The 18,591-nt window shown below is 36.5% G+C and overlaps 1 protein-coding gene across 1 annotated transcript in view; it reads left to right on the top strand.

Moving 5' to 3' along the window:
• Window positions 1–1,285: 1,285 nt before the first annotated feature.
• tmtc2b (transmembrane O-mannosyltransferase targeting cadherins 2b) overlaps window positions 1,286–18,591 on the top strand; it is a 122,393-nt gene continuing 105,087 nt past the window's right edge. Inside the window, exon 1 of the mRNA XM_051870682.1 lies at window positions 1,286–1,708. Within this exon, the coding sequence (XP_051726642.1) occupies window positions 1,626–1,708 (83 nt within the window). The 5' untranslated portion in view covers window positions 1,286–1,625. The remainder of the gene's footprint in view (window positions 1,709–18,591) is intronic.

The following is an 18,591-nucleotide window of genomic DNA, read 5'->3' as shown; positions in this document are numbered from 1 at the left end:
CTAATAACTGACCTGGTTTTGACGAAAGCTGAGTGCTATAAAATAAATGAATCTACTGAAGAGCTGAGTGCTATAAACTCAAATCATTATGGTTGCAGATCTAAAATAATTGATTTCAACACCAATTCTTTCAACTGGACACATTTGCTTCACGTTCAAGTGTGACAATGTGTCAAAATATCCATTTCATTTTGTGCCTTAACGATCTGCTGATTCTCAGCTTTCACCAGATGTCTGAAATAATGAGATCTGCATAATGACAAAATGACTCCCTTTTGAATTTTCACTCTTGTCTAGGATGCACTTTTAGCACATTTTAAATTTACACTGCTATATTTATCATTAATTGCTGTTAACACCATAGCAAATTAAAATCGAAACACGAGTAATTATGTTACATGCCATGCGCACATATGTCATGTGCCACATTTTATCTGATAAGCACCATAATAATATAGGTGGTGTATTATGAACATGATGAATCAAAGTTCAACCTGTCCCTTGCCATATACCATCACCCATTTAAATAAACAGTGCATACACAGATGAAAAACACCACCAGAGTAACACACTACACCATAATAATGCAATAAACGACATAAAATGTTACATATTTTTCATTTAATACATAAAATAAAAAATATGAGCAAATATAACAGATGACAAGATGAATAATATTCATCAGAGCACAGACATTTTACTTTGTTAAAAGGTCTTCAAAGGGATAGTTCATCCAAAAATTACAATTTTGTCATCATTTACTCTTACTTATTACAAAAAAAGATATTTTAAAGAATGTTGGTAATCAAACAGCTTACGGTAGCCACTGACTTCTATAATAGGAAAAAAATCGTATGGAAGTCAATGGCTACCATCACCTGTCTGGTTACCAACATTCCTTAAAATATCTCCTTTGGTGTTCACCAGAAGAAAGAAACTCATACAGGTTTGGCACAACTTGAGGGTATGTAAGTGATGACAAAATATTCATTTTTGGGTGAACTATCCCTTTAACACAGTGAAGGGTGCTAAAGGCGCCAAAGGCCATTTGTATTGCACGAAATGGCTGATTTATTTCAATTTTGAAACTGAATTATGGTACTTAAAAAGGAACACCCCCAAATATTATTGTTCAAAATGTTGAATTTCACTAAATAGGTTCATTTTATGCTAGAAAAGTAAATCAAACATTGTGTAAACGGATTATAATGCGTGCAATAGAGGGTTAAATTCAGACCGTGTGTATGTGTATACATACCCAGGAGGAGGGGTTCTGCGCACGCGCACTGGAGCCAGTAACCACACGCGGCTCAATCACGACATTTATTCGGCGTCCACTATGCATCATCTCAACACTCTCGGTGTAAGGACGCCCAAACACAGTAGACTGTACTGTAAATACTACACGTGCCCCATCCACTCTACCTTACAGGATTCTTTCCGCAAATAACATGGGTTAAGAGGAGGATGTCTGGATAATTCATTTCAACTCTTTGCAAGGATGGGGACTCGGATATTGTTTTTTGGCAGAGGCATTTTGACAAAGACGAAGAGAGAAATCAAAGAAGGGCTTTAATATCATCCCTCTACTCTTTCATTTCCTTTCCTTCTTTTCTTTTTGAGAGATGATCGCAGAGTTGGTGTGCAGCGCCGTGGCACTGCTCCTGTATGTCAACACACTGGACGCCGATTTCTGCTACGATGACAGGTATGCCAATGAATGAATCGGATACATCTGCGCGTTCTTGATCATCCTAGTGAGTTCAGCGGTTTCATAGCAACCGGAGAAGGTTGAGCCGAATGTAGTAGCGGCGGCTTTTGTTCTTTTGATTCTGTTACATGTTGCGACAGCGCAGGGAATGGCGGCGCGAGCATGACAACTGTCAGCAGATAAACAGAGCCAGTCGTGCAAGTTTGAAACACTTGAGTGTTATGCGTGTTTTGCTGTTTTTTTGCAATGTGCTCAAGGACGCGAATCACGTGCTATCTATTTGTGATTGTAGGGAAAGTAGTGATGCCTAAGAATATCACAATCTGCTCGTTAATTTATAACAGAGGAATTGTCAGCCCGAGGGAACTGACCGTTTTTGAGCCTCGTAATTTAAGATAAGAGTCAGACGGTGATATTCAGGAATGGGAATTACGTTCCGGTTTCATTTATGATCCTTTTAATACTTTTGAGGAAGAAATAGCCTAAATTTGAATTCTTATTGCATGCGATCCTTGATGCGTGCTTACTGGATTCTTTTGCCAAATTGATTAGATGATTTCAGATTTCTACAAAACAGATAGGCTATAACAAATGCGAAATAAAAATAAAAAGTGTTAACACAGACTTTTAGTGACTTTTCAAATACTTTTTTTAAGAAACGGGACAATTGCTATCCAGAACTATATTTATAGGCTATATTAAATGATATTGGCCTACTAAAACAAATATGTGGCAACATATTACGCTCATTCATAGAATACAACGGATATCAAAAACCTTAAGTCTCACAAGCCATAAGTACAGTTTTTGGTTCATTTTGGATCAGACATTACGAACGTAGGCTAATTTGCGGTTCAGTGAGCGAGTCAGATTAATTCAGGAACCACTCCGACTGATTCTTACGTGTTTTTGATTCCCTAAAAGGAACCGGCTCATTATTTGTTTGGGAATTGGACTGTACCGGTGTTGTGTCGAAGTCTGCTCCCCTTATGTTTCCTATGGACTGTCTAAACCTAACACTAATGCTGACCCTACCAGTAACCTATGGGGAAACATAGGGGGGACAGACTTCGACGTAAGACCGGTCGCAAGGCATGTTTTTGATTCATTAAGAAGAACCGACTTATGAACCAGAACGTCATGAAAATATCATAAATATCTGTTCCCACTTCCCAACCCTAGTAATATTAAATATCTGTTGTAAAACAAATATCTCAACACTTGGTCCGGCCACTTGTTTTTAATGGATGGCAAAGCCAAATATCCATCAACTCTCTCACAGGGAGTACGGTAGCTCTTCATAATCTATTCACCCTTCCACCCCTTGGGGATGACAAATTTATTTTCCTAAGTAGCGTTAGGGCAAGTTATAATAACATTAAAGAAACCTAGAGCTGCACGACAGTTACGCACAGTTGAGAAGCAATAATCCAGAGAGCAATCAAGCAATGAACGCGTCAACTGTCACCAATTGTGAAATTAATGTGTCTCCAGGGTTAGAATCCTAAATTTACAGTGACTAAATAATTTAATTAGACGCCTAACAGCTTTCTTATGCTATACGAACCAAAGGCTAACCATCTTTTTCTTTTTTAGCGCACATGACTATCTCAGAAATGTGTGCAATCTTTAAAAATGGGGTCCATCGTTTTCCTCAGGTCGTCAAGATATGCATTTCTCATTCTTTTTACTCATAACATAGCTGAGCAAGTACAGTCCTCTAGGCAATAATACCAAAGTACCAGTTACTACTTGTGTAGTAGTATGCAGATTGTGCACTGTATATTTGTATTGTTGTGTGAGCTGCAGTCTGCGTAGATTTTTCAAGCAGTGTTTTTTTTTTTTTTAAATGCCTCATGTTTGTAATTAGTAGCAGGCATCATTTAAAAACTAAAATGACATTTTGTCTCACAGCGTTCCCTGAGGTGGAAAGAGCACAGAAACAAGTGTCAGGCCGGTCCTGGGCAGTGTTACACACCCTGTGCTAGTTATCGTTTAATTTGCGTTGAGAAAGAGCAGACATGACATGTTGGAGCCTTTTTTTGAATTCTGATATCACATGTGTAAACGAGAACCGTCTCCTAAATCACTGCACTGACCTCTGTTATTGAACCACAGGCTTGTGAGGACCGACATTGGTAACATTTAAGAGAGCACTATCAGATATCCCTAGTCGTATAAGGGCTTTATTAAATACGGGAGGTTGGCATTTGATTTTGGAGCATAATAAAAGCATTGAGGAATGGGGGTTATGATTTTTAATGTGGAGGCAGGAAACGGAGCACTTAGCAAAGTGGTTCTGCACATATATATTGCAACCAGAGTAATGCACAAAACACTCGCTTCAAAATGCTGGCTAAAAAGCTGAAAAATGTGAAATTTTGATGGCAAAGGCAACATGAATTATATGTCTAGTCACTTTTTAAGCATGACATGTAGCTCCATTTTCAGGCAACTCACGGCTGTTTCGTGTTGGAAGACGTTTATAACAGGAATTATTGTCTTAAGGATTATAACAGAATTCTAAGTGAAAAAACATTTCATTCCTGATTTAAATAAGTTGACTTTTAAAAGTGCATCTGCGTCTCTTTGTATTGTGGCTTTGTATATGATGCATGCACTGTTAAATCCATTTATGAAAAGACAAAATTGCTGTAAATCTAAATGGAAATTGTCCATCTAATAATATGAGAAATAACTACTACATTTTCTATTGCTTCCTCATTAAAAACTTCAGCTGCTTCCTCCACTGTTATCTGTGAACTGTTTGCACTGTTGTGACATACCATCACTCAGGTCTATTAGACGTTCAGTAAGCTAGACTTTAGTGCTGTGTGTCCCAGCGTTCCCCAGGGAGCTCTCCGTATCTGGTCTCTGTCTCCAAATCACACTCGACCCTGACACCTGCGCCGCTGAGTAGAGGCCATAACTTGTGGAGCTCATATCGGTGATGCCATAATCCCCACACCCAGAGCAGAGATGGAGAAAAGAGTGGATAGATGCCAGGGCTGAGTTATGGCCTCATCTCCGTGGCCTGCTGTGAACCTGTCCAGAGGCCTGATAGATGAACTCACATGAGGAATCGTCGTCATTCACCTGAAATTGAGGGCAAACCCATTGCCGTTTCAAGTTCTTGCAGGCTGTATTTATTTGGGGTTTGTGGTTTTGGAAAGGAGAAGGCTTTGAATTGGAAGAAGGAGTTCCTAAAATGGCTAATTTTTCTTTTTTCCTCTTTCATGTCATATAGCATTGGATAAGTTTTGACTACTTCCTCCATAAGTACTTCTGAAGACAGCATGAAAAGACATTTGCAATGTATTTATCTTCTATAATGTTTTCAGTGTTAAAGAATGTGGAGCTGAATATAATGTAGAATGGGATTTGTTTGGACCGTGAAAAGTGGACAGTGGTAGACTATGATATTGGTTAATATTTTTACCCTTTCTGTGCATCCTTGGCTGTGTAAGCATTATTATTTATTTACATTTTGTGTATATATGTGTATGAATATGGGTCAATGACGTGACGGGTCTTTTTTTTTTTTTTTTGTCCAAAGGCCTTAATAATAAAAACAAAGATATGACATCCGAAGTATGTAAGGTAGTACAACCAGATCTCTTTTATTGAATCCAAAAGGTTTTAATTATATTTTGCTACATATAAAGATATTTTAAAGATTTTGAAGTGTCAAAAGGTCATTTGGTTTAACCGTCCAAAGGCCAATACAGCCATTTCATTTGTGATTAAAATGTTATAAATGTATATATTTTTTTATTCTCGCATGATTTTATAACATCATATATCATCATAGTGCCAAATGGTATTAAAATTATGTGTAGAAGTCATTGATTTGTTATGAGAATGAATGTCCGGAGTCAAGTCAAGTCATGCGGTCAGTATCATGTGACAGGATGTGACATCATTCAGACATCTGCAAAGGACCACATGGTCATGAAGCAAAGTAACTAACTCTCTTATAACTATTTGAAAAATTCATGATTTCACTTGCTCATACGCATGTCTTGAAACATCAAGTCATTTGGTACAACCGTTATAAAACATGAAAAATGTTGTAATATTTTAAAAACTTGTACTAAATATAAAATGTTTGATATCTAGCTAGCTAGATATCAGTCTGTTAGCAGTGTTTGAAAATATCGTCATTCGGTATAACTAAAAGTGTCATTCGGTAAAACCGAAATTTTGGTTAAACCGAATGACTTTTTTGATGACAAATTTTGTCCATTTTGTAAAAAATGACAAAAGCAGTGTTAATTGATTATAAAAACAACATAATCTCATTGTTAACACATAATTAATTTAGAAATTTTATTAAATCTCCATTGTTTTTTTTTACACTTTTAAAAACCTTATTCGTCAATCACCCATATATATGTATGTGTATGTATAAATACTTGTGAGACTGACCTTGTATCGAGATGATCTAAAATATTGATACCAAATGTTTAAACTAGTAATTTACTTGTGATTAATGTGAAAAATGAACTGACAGTTCTCATTCAGAAAGAGATATTTAATATTGACAGAAACAGCATTATATATTACAACACTATATTCTACACTGTAAAGGTACACCGCTATGTGACATTTATTATAATGGGTTTATATGTGTATTGTTTCAAGTTCACTTAAATTCAGTGTTTTTTTAAAAAAGCCTATTAAATGTTGAAAATGATGGCATGCAATTATACTGTAATGTTGAATGGGTATAATTATTAATTTCATCCCCATAATTTGAGAAAAGATCCATTAGAGACATCAGTAGCAGTATAGTACTTAATAAAAAGATGAAACAAATACATAAAACATACTGTCTTGTTTCTACGTTATTTTGGAGATTCAGTGTGAAAATATGTATTATAGTAGAAAAATATAATGTATTATGATTTTTTTTTTTTAGGTGTGATATAATTAGTGAAAAATGTGAGTGTGATTTAATTATTTTTTTTAATCGATTAACAATACAAAATATTGTTTTAAATGTGTGCTTCAAAAAAAAAAGCAAGAACTGGATGTCATATTAAACCTCGTCACTGACTCTTCTCCATTAAGCAGTTTTCCGAGTGGTTCTGCTGGTAGTTTAGTTACCAAGCCTGTTTAGCTGAGGCTGCAGGGATGAGCTGTTGTGTGCTTTAAATAGTCTGCGCTGTTGGTTTGGGTTTTGTGGTGCTGTCTGGCTCTGTTCTCTTCAGGCGCTGCTGGAGTGTCCACCCTGTGGATCCGACCGCACACTTTGGCTCTGTGGTGATGTCGAGATCCAAGGGCGGCAACCCAGACTCGGAGCATCTCTCTCCTCAATCCGTCCATCCCAGCGGTACCCTGTAATTATATCGGAGAGAGAAAAATTAGAGCTAGAGACACACTACAGCTCACACTACCCCTACATGGCCCCCTTTTAATCCTCCAACAGCTCAGTCCAGATGGTCATGTTTGCAAAGCATTGTGGGTGTTTCTTTTTTTTTTTTTTTTTAATTTTTTTGTTACTCCTCTTCTATACTTTTGTTTAAAGAGGATTCATGGGGAGTTTGATGTAGACATCAGCATTCCAGATGACTACGATTATGCCATTGACTCAAAGAGTCCCTTGCGAGAACGCGCTCGGATCATTGGCGTATTGTGGTCAAGTGCAATGTGTCTGTTCGTACTTCAGTCAGACACTGTAGAGACTCTTTGTTCGTTAGTCTGTTGTGTTTGCTCGCATTGCTCTTTATTAATTAGTGCAATGTGTTCCCTGTGAAAAATGGTTGACTTCTATGCTTAGAACTTTTGGGATAAGATTAAAACTGAGGCTCATCAATTTTTATGCTCAGACAGTGCAAAACTACACCAAGTGCGTGCCAGTGGCTTGCGAGTTTAAGAGACTTCAAGCTGTGGGTTAAGTCATATAACTTCAGGGAGTATTTTGGCACATTCAAAATGAGGGAAACGTATTGCCTCATCTTTGGTTTGAGTAGAGATGTCATAAAATAAAACACCAGATTGAACAGCCACCTGTACCATTTCACTTAAAGCTGCCTGTGAAACAGCTGCATTCGCTTTCACGGCATTATAAATATTTTTGCTTTAAGTTCATAATAGCGTGACAGTGGTCTGCTATTGCATGGTGTATAGATGGAATCGGAGCCCAAAGTTAACACTGTCATAGAGGCAAATGCTAGTTAAATTGGGTTTGGTCAGCAACCTGTAACCAGTTGGCTTGTAACTTTATTAGGAACCGCTACATAACTGGTGTAAGTCATGAAATGCGTGAATTGACTCTGACATACAAACTGTCTACTAAAGAAAAGATCTGTGACGCATGTGTTTTATGACAATCTCAGTGGAATTAATTTAGCATGATTTTTATATATATTTAAAAGAAAAATGTTTTATAGTATTTGCTTTTTTTCTCTGTAGAAATATTTCGATCATCACAAATATGTAAAGGAAAACCAGCTAAATATTATATAAATATAATATATTATATTTCACTCTTAAAAATATTGGTGGTTCCATGAAGAACCTTTAACATCCATAGAACCTTTCCATTGCACAAAAGGTTTCCAAAGCATTGAAGTTACACATTTTATTAGTATATTGCTCAAGTGTAAATTGGTGTATTGATAGACCGGAGTCAAGTCAAGTCAAGTCATGCGGTCAGTATCATGTGACAGGATGTGACATCATTCAGACACCTGCAAAGGACCACATGGTCATGAAGCAAAGTAACTAACTCTCTTTTAACTATTTGAAAAATTCATGTTTTCACTTGCTCATACGCATGTCCCGAAACATCAGGTCATTTGGTACAACCGTTATAAAACATGAAAAATGTTGTAATATTTTAAAAACTTGTACTAAATATAAAATGTTTGATATATAGCTAGCTAGATATCATTCTGTTAGCAGTGTTTGAAAATATCGTCATTCGGCATAACTAAAAGTGTCATTCGCTAAAACCGAAATTTTGGTTAAACCGAATGACTTTTTTGGTGACAAATTAAAAAATGACATAAGCAGTGTTAATTGATTATATATTGCTAAAGTGTAAATTAGTGTATTGATAGACTGGAAAGCAGTGTTCTCACTGCCCTCAGAAACACCTGGATTTGCACAGGATTGTGGACTGTTAATAATTGTGGAATGTGTAGGAGTTTTTGTTCTCTGAGAGGATCCTCTTGGACCATTCTCTCTGTGACGTATTCTAACCTCTGAGTTCTGGGTCAGCGGCCTTTTGACAAACCACAAACACTATTAAACACAACCCGCTCTACTGTAGTTGGCGTTTGTGTGTGGGGTTTCGGTGTCTCCCACTGAGTAATCTGACTAACAATTACTATGGCCATGACCTCGTAAGGTCAATCTTCTCAGGGCTGTAACCTCAGACCAACCATTTCTCCAATTTACTGCAGTCCTGCTGTGTCTGGGGTTTAAACTGACTGAAAAACACCATTCTGTATGTCTTGGATAGAAATACCAGTGCAGATGTGTATTCTGAAATGTTCTGTAAAGGCATGTAGCCTAAAAATTAGGACTGGTATCTCCAGCTACATCACACTATCATAATCAGAGTGAATTTGAGGAATCACTTTCAATCTCTCTCACACTTTTGTGCATAGAAACAACTTTGAAACACCTTGCACTTGTGTAGACGACCTGCTACAAAATATCAATGTAGGGATCCAAAGTATCAGTGATATATTTTGCAACAAAGTTTTGTGATGCATTGGTATCTTCACCCTTTGTAAAAAATCTGGCATGAAGCTGGGATTGGAACAAAAGCAGTTTTCAGCATTTGTACATGGTTTACTAGAATATATTCCTCAGAAATTGCTAGTAAATTTCACAAATAATTACAGAGCAACAACAAGTAACATGTACTGTACAAATGCGTGGTATACAAAAATGCAAGTGATTGCGCCAACACTGATCCCACTGGGTTAAAGTTGAAAGACTTAAAAATTTAGTTAATAATATTTTCTTGTAAATTAGATTTTTTTTTTTTTTTTTTTGGAAAACAAACTAAAACTTAAGTTTTACAGTGCATAGCTATTAAGCATCAGATCAAAGCTCTGTATTCCTTCCTCAAAATTATGCTTTGCTATGATTAATAATTTGCAAATTACTTCTTTATAGACATCAAACATTGGAGCAAACTATTATCTTGTATTTTTTTTTAAAGAAACGGCTAAAATACTTAAATCATGCAGGTGCCTCTTGATAACCATGTCCATTGTCCAGATGGCGTCTAGACTGAAATGTCGGGATTGGGAGCAAGCCGAGGTTTTTCCCCTCTCTACTCAATCGTCTTGGTAAGCAGCAGAGGGGGGCTCTCCCTCCAGCTTGATTACTGAAGTGAAGCTTTGTCAGAACAGACTGAAATTGGATGGCCGTCATCCCACTCCATTGGCTCTCTGAGGGAGCAGCTTCTCTCTGTGATTGCCAGGGCAGATGATTGTCATTTGTGATGTGTGAGCCGAAATGAACTGCAGGCCAGTGCGGACTGACCCATCGCTGCCCATGGGGCTCTAAAATGGGCTGTTGGTCACAGCTGATGGCCTTTCAGGCCTTCTAAATCAGACAGGCCTGGACAGGCCGTAATCAGCGCTGAAAGAGGGAGGCCATATGTACGGCAGGTTTACTGCACAGTAGAAGACTGCAGTGCAGATTAACTTTATTGGACATGCTGTAGGATCGCATGGCTACCTCCGCAATCGTGCTGCGTCTTTGTGGCTGTCATTTAATTAAAACCTAACAGATTATCTGTCTAGATTCATTATTTTGGCCGCCTTCTTTCTGCCCCCTTCAATTATTGAACTAATCACGTTAGCCACTAATTAAGGTAGAATTAAGCCTACTTATAAAATTATTCAAAAAAAGTCCTGTTCTTACCTTTGTCCTAGGGTTACAAAAAAAAATTAAAATAATAATAATAACAAAGAATACTACGAATACATAATAATAATAATAATAATAATAATAATTTTGAATGTTCAGTTTTTATTTTTATAATATTATAATTCTTTTTGGTCGTCATTCCTTCACTTAGCTTCACTTCATACATACACACACACATATATAAAAAAAAAAATATATATATATATATATATATATATAAACGGTTAGTTCCTGTCCTTGATTCTGATTGGTCAATAGCTGTCCTTTATTCACGATAAAACACGGCTATTACTGCTTCACCCAACGATTCTGTGTATCACTACACAACACCCTTAGCAACCACTCTTAGCAATGTAAACTGTTTGTTCTCAGTTGATATTGTTCATTGAAGCTTACTGTCTTATGTAGAACTAGAAGAGTATTGTGAGAAAGAGATCGATTTTGAGTGAGTTTATTACCTGCATTGAGATTTAACATTTTCCTTCAAGTCAGCCCTATGTTCATAAAAAAAAATCTGTTTACATGTCCGATGTATTATCTTGTCCTTTTAACAGTTAAGGGGTTTTCCCATGACTGACAGCGCTAGTCAAAGCTTTTGTCAGTTGCGCCTTGTTCAGTGTTCACAACAATTCAGTCTTTTCAAGGAAAAAGTCTTTGCTACTGACTGACACACGCATAAAGACGGTCTTTGCCGCCATCTAATGGCGTGATAATATAACTTTTGTTGCTGTTGATGGTCAGGAACTATTTTTTTCCGGCGGAAGGAAGGCTTTAAGTGATTTTACTTCATGAAAGTTGCATTGATACATATATATTTTTTGGCTTTAATATTTGTATTGTGTGGTAACCATTTTATAAAAGCAATAAGGTACTCGAGGCTAGTGCTGTATCGCGAATAAGTCACGGCTGCAGGCGCTCCGCTTCGCGTCGTACCTAACAACGCCCTTCAGCCGTGACTTATTCACGATACAGCACAGCCTCTTGTACCTTATTGCTTATATACTCACAACAGTTCTTTCTGGTTCTCGATTCTGATTGGCTTAGAGCCGTGTGATATTCTAGTGGTAACAGCACTCCTTTTTACCATTTGTATCGCTCCGCTTGAAGTGACTGTCATGGCGGCCGAGCAAATCCACCGTATTTTTTACAAATACTACACTTGTATCACAAACTTTTTTTAGGTGATAATGTAGTTGTTTACGCCTGAAATATGTACTCATATTTAATCATAGCGACTACTTTACAATTTGTTAAGACGTTTTCGGAGATGTGAGCTCCAGGCCGTCAGCGGCTGTTCGTAAGTAATGTCAAAATTGACAGTTAAATAAATTAATTAAAAACAATACAGAAGTAACAACTAAAGTGGAGCAAAACTTCACTTTCAGCAAAGTTCATATACAATGTAAATGCAAAGACACTTGAGTTCTGTTTCGCTCTTGCATAGTTTTTGTGCAACTTTCAATATAAGAGCTGCTGTTTTAGTTGTCTTTTTTTTTTTTCTCAGGCTGTGTCTGAGCAGCAGAAATATTAGACATCACAATATTTGTCAACTACTACAAACACTTTCAGAAATTACATTAGAGACGAGAATGAACTTGCAAAAGAATAAACCACAAAAATTTTATCTGTGAATTGGTGTGGTCATGCTTCAGGGGATACTTAGATGAAAGCAATTCCACAAAATGTTGATGTAATTTTACCACCTGATCATTACACACAGGTCTCAAATAATTTTCTTTCATTTCACTAGAATGGTAATAGTCAGAGACAAGAGCTTTGATTTAGAGCTAATGTTCTTGATGGATCTAATGCCATGTTCCTGTCCAGTGCCGGCCTGCCTTCATTTTAATAGGATTAGCAGTGCCCTGTGGATTGTGGGGGGTGCTGTGTCAGTAAAGCGTCTGATCCATTTGAAGCACAAAACCCCCCTGTTGCTAGCGTCTATGGAGGATGCTATAGTGCACTTAAAAAAATAAAGCAAGCCTCTCTTTTCTTTGGTCTACCTTCTAGTGTCTCCTGTGCAGCGTCTGTGCCTGCAGAGGAAGCTGGGACATGACCTGGCCAAGAAGCTTTTATGCTTTGTGGAGAGCTGTGTGGTCTCTATTCACTCTTCTGCCTGTGCACACCATTAGCACTCACTGATGAGAAATAAGCCTCAGTTGTGTTGCCTGTTGGCTGAAATGAACAATGAAGTGCTCACTTTTTTTTTCCCCCTTCTTGGAACAGGGAATAGATGCATTGCCTTTGTGTATCAACCTGTCAGAAACAATCTGATCATCCCTGCAAACATGTACGTGCCAGTACACACATCTTCCGCTGAAGACCAAAGCATTATTTAGGTGTTTTTAGTTACTTTAGGGGTTTCTGTTGTTTTTTACTGTATAGGGTATAGTCTGCTTTTTTACTTCGTTTATTGGATTAATTGGAATTGGAAATAATTATATGAAATCTGAATATGTAAATCTGAATATATAGTTCTAAGCCTGAATATATAGATACAAATCTGAATATATAGTTATAAATGCAAATAGGCATATATAGTAACTATATATGGGTCATTAACGAATAAGGTTTTTAAAAGTGTAAAAAAAAAACATAATGGAGATATAATTAATTTTGAAGTTTTATTAAGTGTTAACAATGAGATTATGTGGTTTTTATAGTCAGTTAACACTGCTTTTGTCATTTTTTTTTTTTTTTTACAAGATGGACAAAATCTGTCACTAAAAAAGTAATTCGGTTTAACCAAAATTTTAGTTTTACCGAATGACACTTTTGGTTATACCGAATGACAGTATTTTCAAAAAATGCTAACAGGCTGATAGCTAGCTAGCTAGCAAAAGGACAATCAAACATTTTATATTTAGTACTAGTATTACTAGTATTAAGTTTTTAAAATATTTCAACATTTTCCATGTTTTATAGCGGTTGTACTGAATGACCTGATGTTTCGGGACATGCGTATTAGCAAATAAAAACATGAATTTTTCAAATAGTTAAGAGAGAGTTAGTTACTTTGCTTCATGACCATGTGGTCATTTCCTGATGTCTGAATGATATCACATCCTGTCACATGATTTTGACCGCATGATCCAAAATGGTCCCTTTATATTGGTTACAACGAATGACATCAATGAAATTAATTTTTCCGGACATTCTTTCTAGAAGCAACGACTTCTACACATAATTTTAATACCATTTTGCACTATGTTGATATGTTATAAAACCATTCCAGAATAAAAAAAAAAATATACATTTATTACATTTTAAGATATTTTAATCACAAATGAAATGGCTATATTGGCCTTCGGATGGTTAAACCGAATGACCTTTTGACACTTCAAAATCTTTTAAATATCTTTATATGTGTATTAAAATATAATTAAAACCTTTCGGATTGAATAAAAGAGATCTAGTTGTACTACCTTACATACTTTGGATGTCATATCTTTAATTTAAGGCCTTTGGACAGAAAAATTACCCGTCATGTCATTGACCCATATTCAGATTTACGTTCATATATTAAAATTTGTATCTGTATATTCAGATTTATACACACATTTTAATTGTTGCATTTACTGCTTTCTATAAGTAGCAGTGAAATGGAAATCATTTTACGGGGTCTTTCAGTAATTCAAAAAGTATTCCCTCTTTATGTCTTTTTATAGATCTTTAAATATTTGCACATCTTGTAATGCATTTATGCAAAGTCAACAGATGATGTTGTTTTTGGATCAGGCTCAGTAAAGCTTTCATTTCTCTAAGGTTTCTGTTCCACAGTTCCTTTTATACACTGATCTTATCATTGAGATTACCTTTGATTCAGCAATCCTGTGGCCGGCTTTGCAAGCCAGAGATGACTTTGCCAACCTCATGTAAGCAAACTAGGGCATGTGAGCCGTCTGCTTTCCATATCTGACATCATGCCAGATGGGCAGTGCCCGTTTGGTTTCTTGCAGAGATCGGGGGATAGGAGGATTAGTTTCTGGTATTTATTAATAAAGGCTTTAGAATATGATGTAAAGTCCAAATGGTATGATTAGCATGGGACGTTCTTGTGTACAGGCACTCTGGTTTTCTGTATCTCTAGTAGATGGGTGTTTTATTTAAAATAACATAATTACAAAGTGACATCGCCAACTACTGGCCTGACATGCATACTACAGTGTTTATAGTCACTTTCGTGGATCGATGTGGACGGGGATTTTTTGCCCACCGTCATGTCTTTGCAAACTCGTATGACTTTCTTTCTTCAATTGAAAAAACGTTTTGTCAAAAATGTTTAGCTGCTCTTTTGAAAGCCAGTGGTTACTGATGAACAATAAAACCATGATGAAAGTGTCATAAAAGAAGTCCACATGTCCTCTGATTCCATGATAGCTTTGCGTGAAGCTTCATTTTCCCATTTGCCGCAGTTCTCAAATCTCATTCAGCTTGCATTTGATTCAAATTTGTCATGACGGTCATGAAACGAGAGAACCTGTGAAGTTTGATGTCACTGATGAATGGGATTTGAGAACTATGGCAGAGGGAAAGATTTGGTGAGTGAATGATGACGAAATTGCCATTTTTATTAGTGAAAAATTAATTTAAATTAATTTAGTTTGTGTTTCTAATTAAAACATACTTTTAAAATGCGCCATGTCTATAATATTTTCTTTATAAAGTGTATGTCAGCATGATGCATATAACTGATGACAGTCCAAATGTAAAGTTTATAGAGAGTAGTTTCTGTGCCTTCACATTGCTGTCTGCATGTGGTCTCTCAGTTTGACACTGAGAAGTTGTTAATTGGCCCCATGGAGGATGCATCTGAATGTCTAATGGAGCACTTGCTGTTTGTCATCAGTTTTGTCTTTCAACATACAACTGACATCAAACTTCTTTTTTCCAGTCTGTTATCTGTGATACCAATGTCAGTCTTTGAGGAGACCAAGACAGCCTGCACTGAGATGTCTGTTCTTTTTTAGTTTTGTTACATTTTCAGTAGAAATGAGAGGAGGGAGCAAATCAAACCCAGCAGCAGTCACTGAAGCCTCCTTTGGCTGTGAGTGATCGCATAGAACATCTTGGAGGTTGAGTCATTGCTTTTCAAACGACGTTCATGTTGTCCTACTTCCAAGTTATCTCTTCTGTCATCACTGTAATGCATATAAACATCTCTAGCTCTGACATCAGCAGCAATATTGCAGGGAAGAGCATTTGTAGAGTATTTTATGGGCTAGACTGGATTTGGGTTGTCAGAACACTGTAATTTTAGTAGTCAATACCAATACAAGTGAAATTGCACAAGTCTCGATACCAATTTTGAAAAGAAAAGAAAACAAATGCTAAATTACTAAATAATCAAACCCTCTCTTGTATGTAAGAGGGTTAAAATATATAAACTACCTTCAAAAGTTTGAGGTCAGTAAGATTTTTAATTTCTTTTGCTCAACAAGGCTGCATTTATTTGATTTAAAATTTACATTAAAATGGTAAAATATTACAATAATAAGATGTGTGTTCATGTATTTTAAAATGCATTTTTTCCCTTTTGAAGCTGAATTTTCAGCAGCCATTACTTCAGTCTTCAATGTCAAATGATCCTTCAGAAATATATCTAATATTCCAAAGAGGTGGAACATTTCTTTTATAAGTGTTGAAAACAGTTGTGCTGCCAGTAATACAGTAAAGATCAGAGAAACAAATTTCAAACAGGTAAAACAATGGAACAAAGATAAAAAAAATAAAAAAATGACGTAAACCGTGATTGAAGTGATTTTTCAGGAAGTGCTGCTGTCTTTCTGGAGATTATTGTAGTATAATATTTTACAATATTATTGCTACTGTATATAATAGATGCACACCATTATATGCATTGTGCTTAGCTTGACCTTACATATTCAAACCATTCAGACTTGCTTGACCGTTGATCATTAAGTTTTTATTATTTTAGTGTCAACTAACTTCTGACATTCTTAGACCGGATACTATTCCAACATCCACTGTTTGTGCTGAACTCTGAATAAAAGGACTATATCAGGTTTAGCCTGCCAATTTTTATATTTCTCACACTAAAAATAATAGTATTAGTAATAATACCAGTCTTAAAACCAAATGGAAATCTGTCATGTTGTGTATCCACAATGCTTTACTGTGAAAAGATGTCCAGTCAGGCATTCCTCCAGATAAAGAAATGCTTTTGTGTATTGTGTATGTTGCAGGGCATTGATCTTGAGTAAACGGAACTACGGGAAGTTTTCTCTTGCTCTTGAACTCACGCACTGTTTAGTTTGCCCAGTGGGACATCAGGCAGAGTGGGGTCTTCCTTTCCTGGATGGGGGAGTTAGTGAAGGTTTATTTTTGGGTCTCAAAGGAAATTTAGCTTTTGAGAGAATACATGTGTCTTTTTGACAGGTTGGCCACTGATCCTGCTGCAAAAGTAAGCATTCAACAATCTTGCTTCTTCTAAATATATCTCAGATTTGAAAAAAGCCTTTTGTACTCTGTAGAAAAGACTCTAGAAGCATTATTGGTCAAAGACTCTAGCTCAGTCTAAAAGTGTGTTTAGATTTAAGTGTTCGAAGAATAACAAACTTAGAGCTGAAGAAACGCCCTTGATGATTTGGTGGGGATCATTACATAATCAATAAGTAGATCCTCATAAGGAGTCTGGACCACCAGATGTAGCCCACCAGCTTCACTGCCAACATGTTGAAAATGTCAACATGTCTAATTAAAACCATTTCAAATGATGCAGACCCTCTTCAGCTAATCGAAGATGTTTGCTTTTGCGTGATTGACTGCTATAAAAGTTTGAGGCCCATGTCAATGGTTCTCATCAGAGAGACAAACACAATAACTTCAAAGTTTCCATCTTCTCATCAAGGGCTTAAATAAAGGAACTGTTTGGAAACTCTCAATTGTACTGGCCTGTCACTGTCTGTGATTGATTTTGTTGAACCTTGTGGTAAGGTTCAACATTACACACGTTTTTTTTTTGTTTGTTTTTGAATGATTTCCCATGATCCTCCTCTGTTTGAGCACGCAAATAATCCAAGTGTTTTTGTATAAAGGCTAAACCATACTGAACTAAGTCATCATGGCCACTGTCTCATATATTTTCAGTGTAGATTTTTCAATGCAATTTTTTCCCCATTATTTTATTTATTTTATTTTATTTTATTTTGGAAGAAGATGGGGGAACAGGGTGAAAATGTTTTGAGATCAGGATCTGTACTTGTTTCATCTGCACACCACTACGATACAGCTCTGGCTCACTCATGTTTCTAAAGGTCAGAAATCCAAACATCTAATGCAGTAATGGAAGTCACTCTGTCAAGATGAGATGTGGCTTCCTGGTAATGCTGTTTGTCTGTGATGGACAGAACTGGATGTGTCTCGAGTCACATCTTAAAGCATTTTGTGTCATATTACAGCATTACCAGTTCATAGCAAACCCATGCATGGACTGCAAAAGCACTTTTCACATTTATTACAAGAAGCATTGATGAAAAGCTCGGCAGATGTATGCATTGTTTCATAAAATGACATCATCTGTTGGTTGTAGCATCTACTTTCCAGCCTTCTAAATGACATATAAACGTAATGTGTCTGGGAAAGGCATCTTTCCCGCGCACTGTGTCTGGGGAACGGTTTGTGTTTGTGTATGCATGTGGGTGTGTTAATTGTCTCTGTGATTAATAATGGTTGTCTGTAGTAAGATGAATTGGCAGGCTCCTGCCCTCAAATGTTTGTTGGCGAAATCTATATTTAATTGCACAGTAATGGCCTGAATTGAAAAAAAGAGATCTCTGGTAATCATGAACTTAGATTGAAATGTAATCACATCTTGTTCCTAGCTTCAGAAGGCAATTAGCCAAAAAACAGGTTTTGTTAAGAAAAGAAAGACCAATTTGGTCTCGCAAACCTAAGACGACATGTTTCCATTGGGTGTTGCTTAGTGATACCCGTGCTCAAATGAGGCTTAAGAACTGGGT

Source organism: Ctenopharyngodon idella, chromosome 18 (genome assembly GCF_019924925.1).
Source record: "Ctenopharyngodon idella isolate HZGC_01 chromosome 18, HZGC01, whole genome shotgun sequence".
Classification (NCBI taxonomy): domain Eukaryota; kingdom Metazoa; phylum Chordata; class Actinopteri; order Cypriniformes; family Xenocyprididae; genus Ctenopharyngodon; species Ctenopharyngodon idella.
This window is presented reverse-complemented; position numbering and strand designations above follow the sequence as displayed.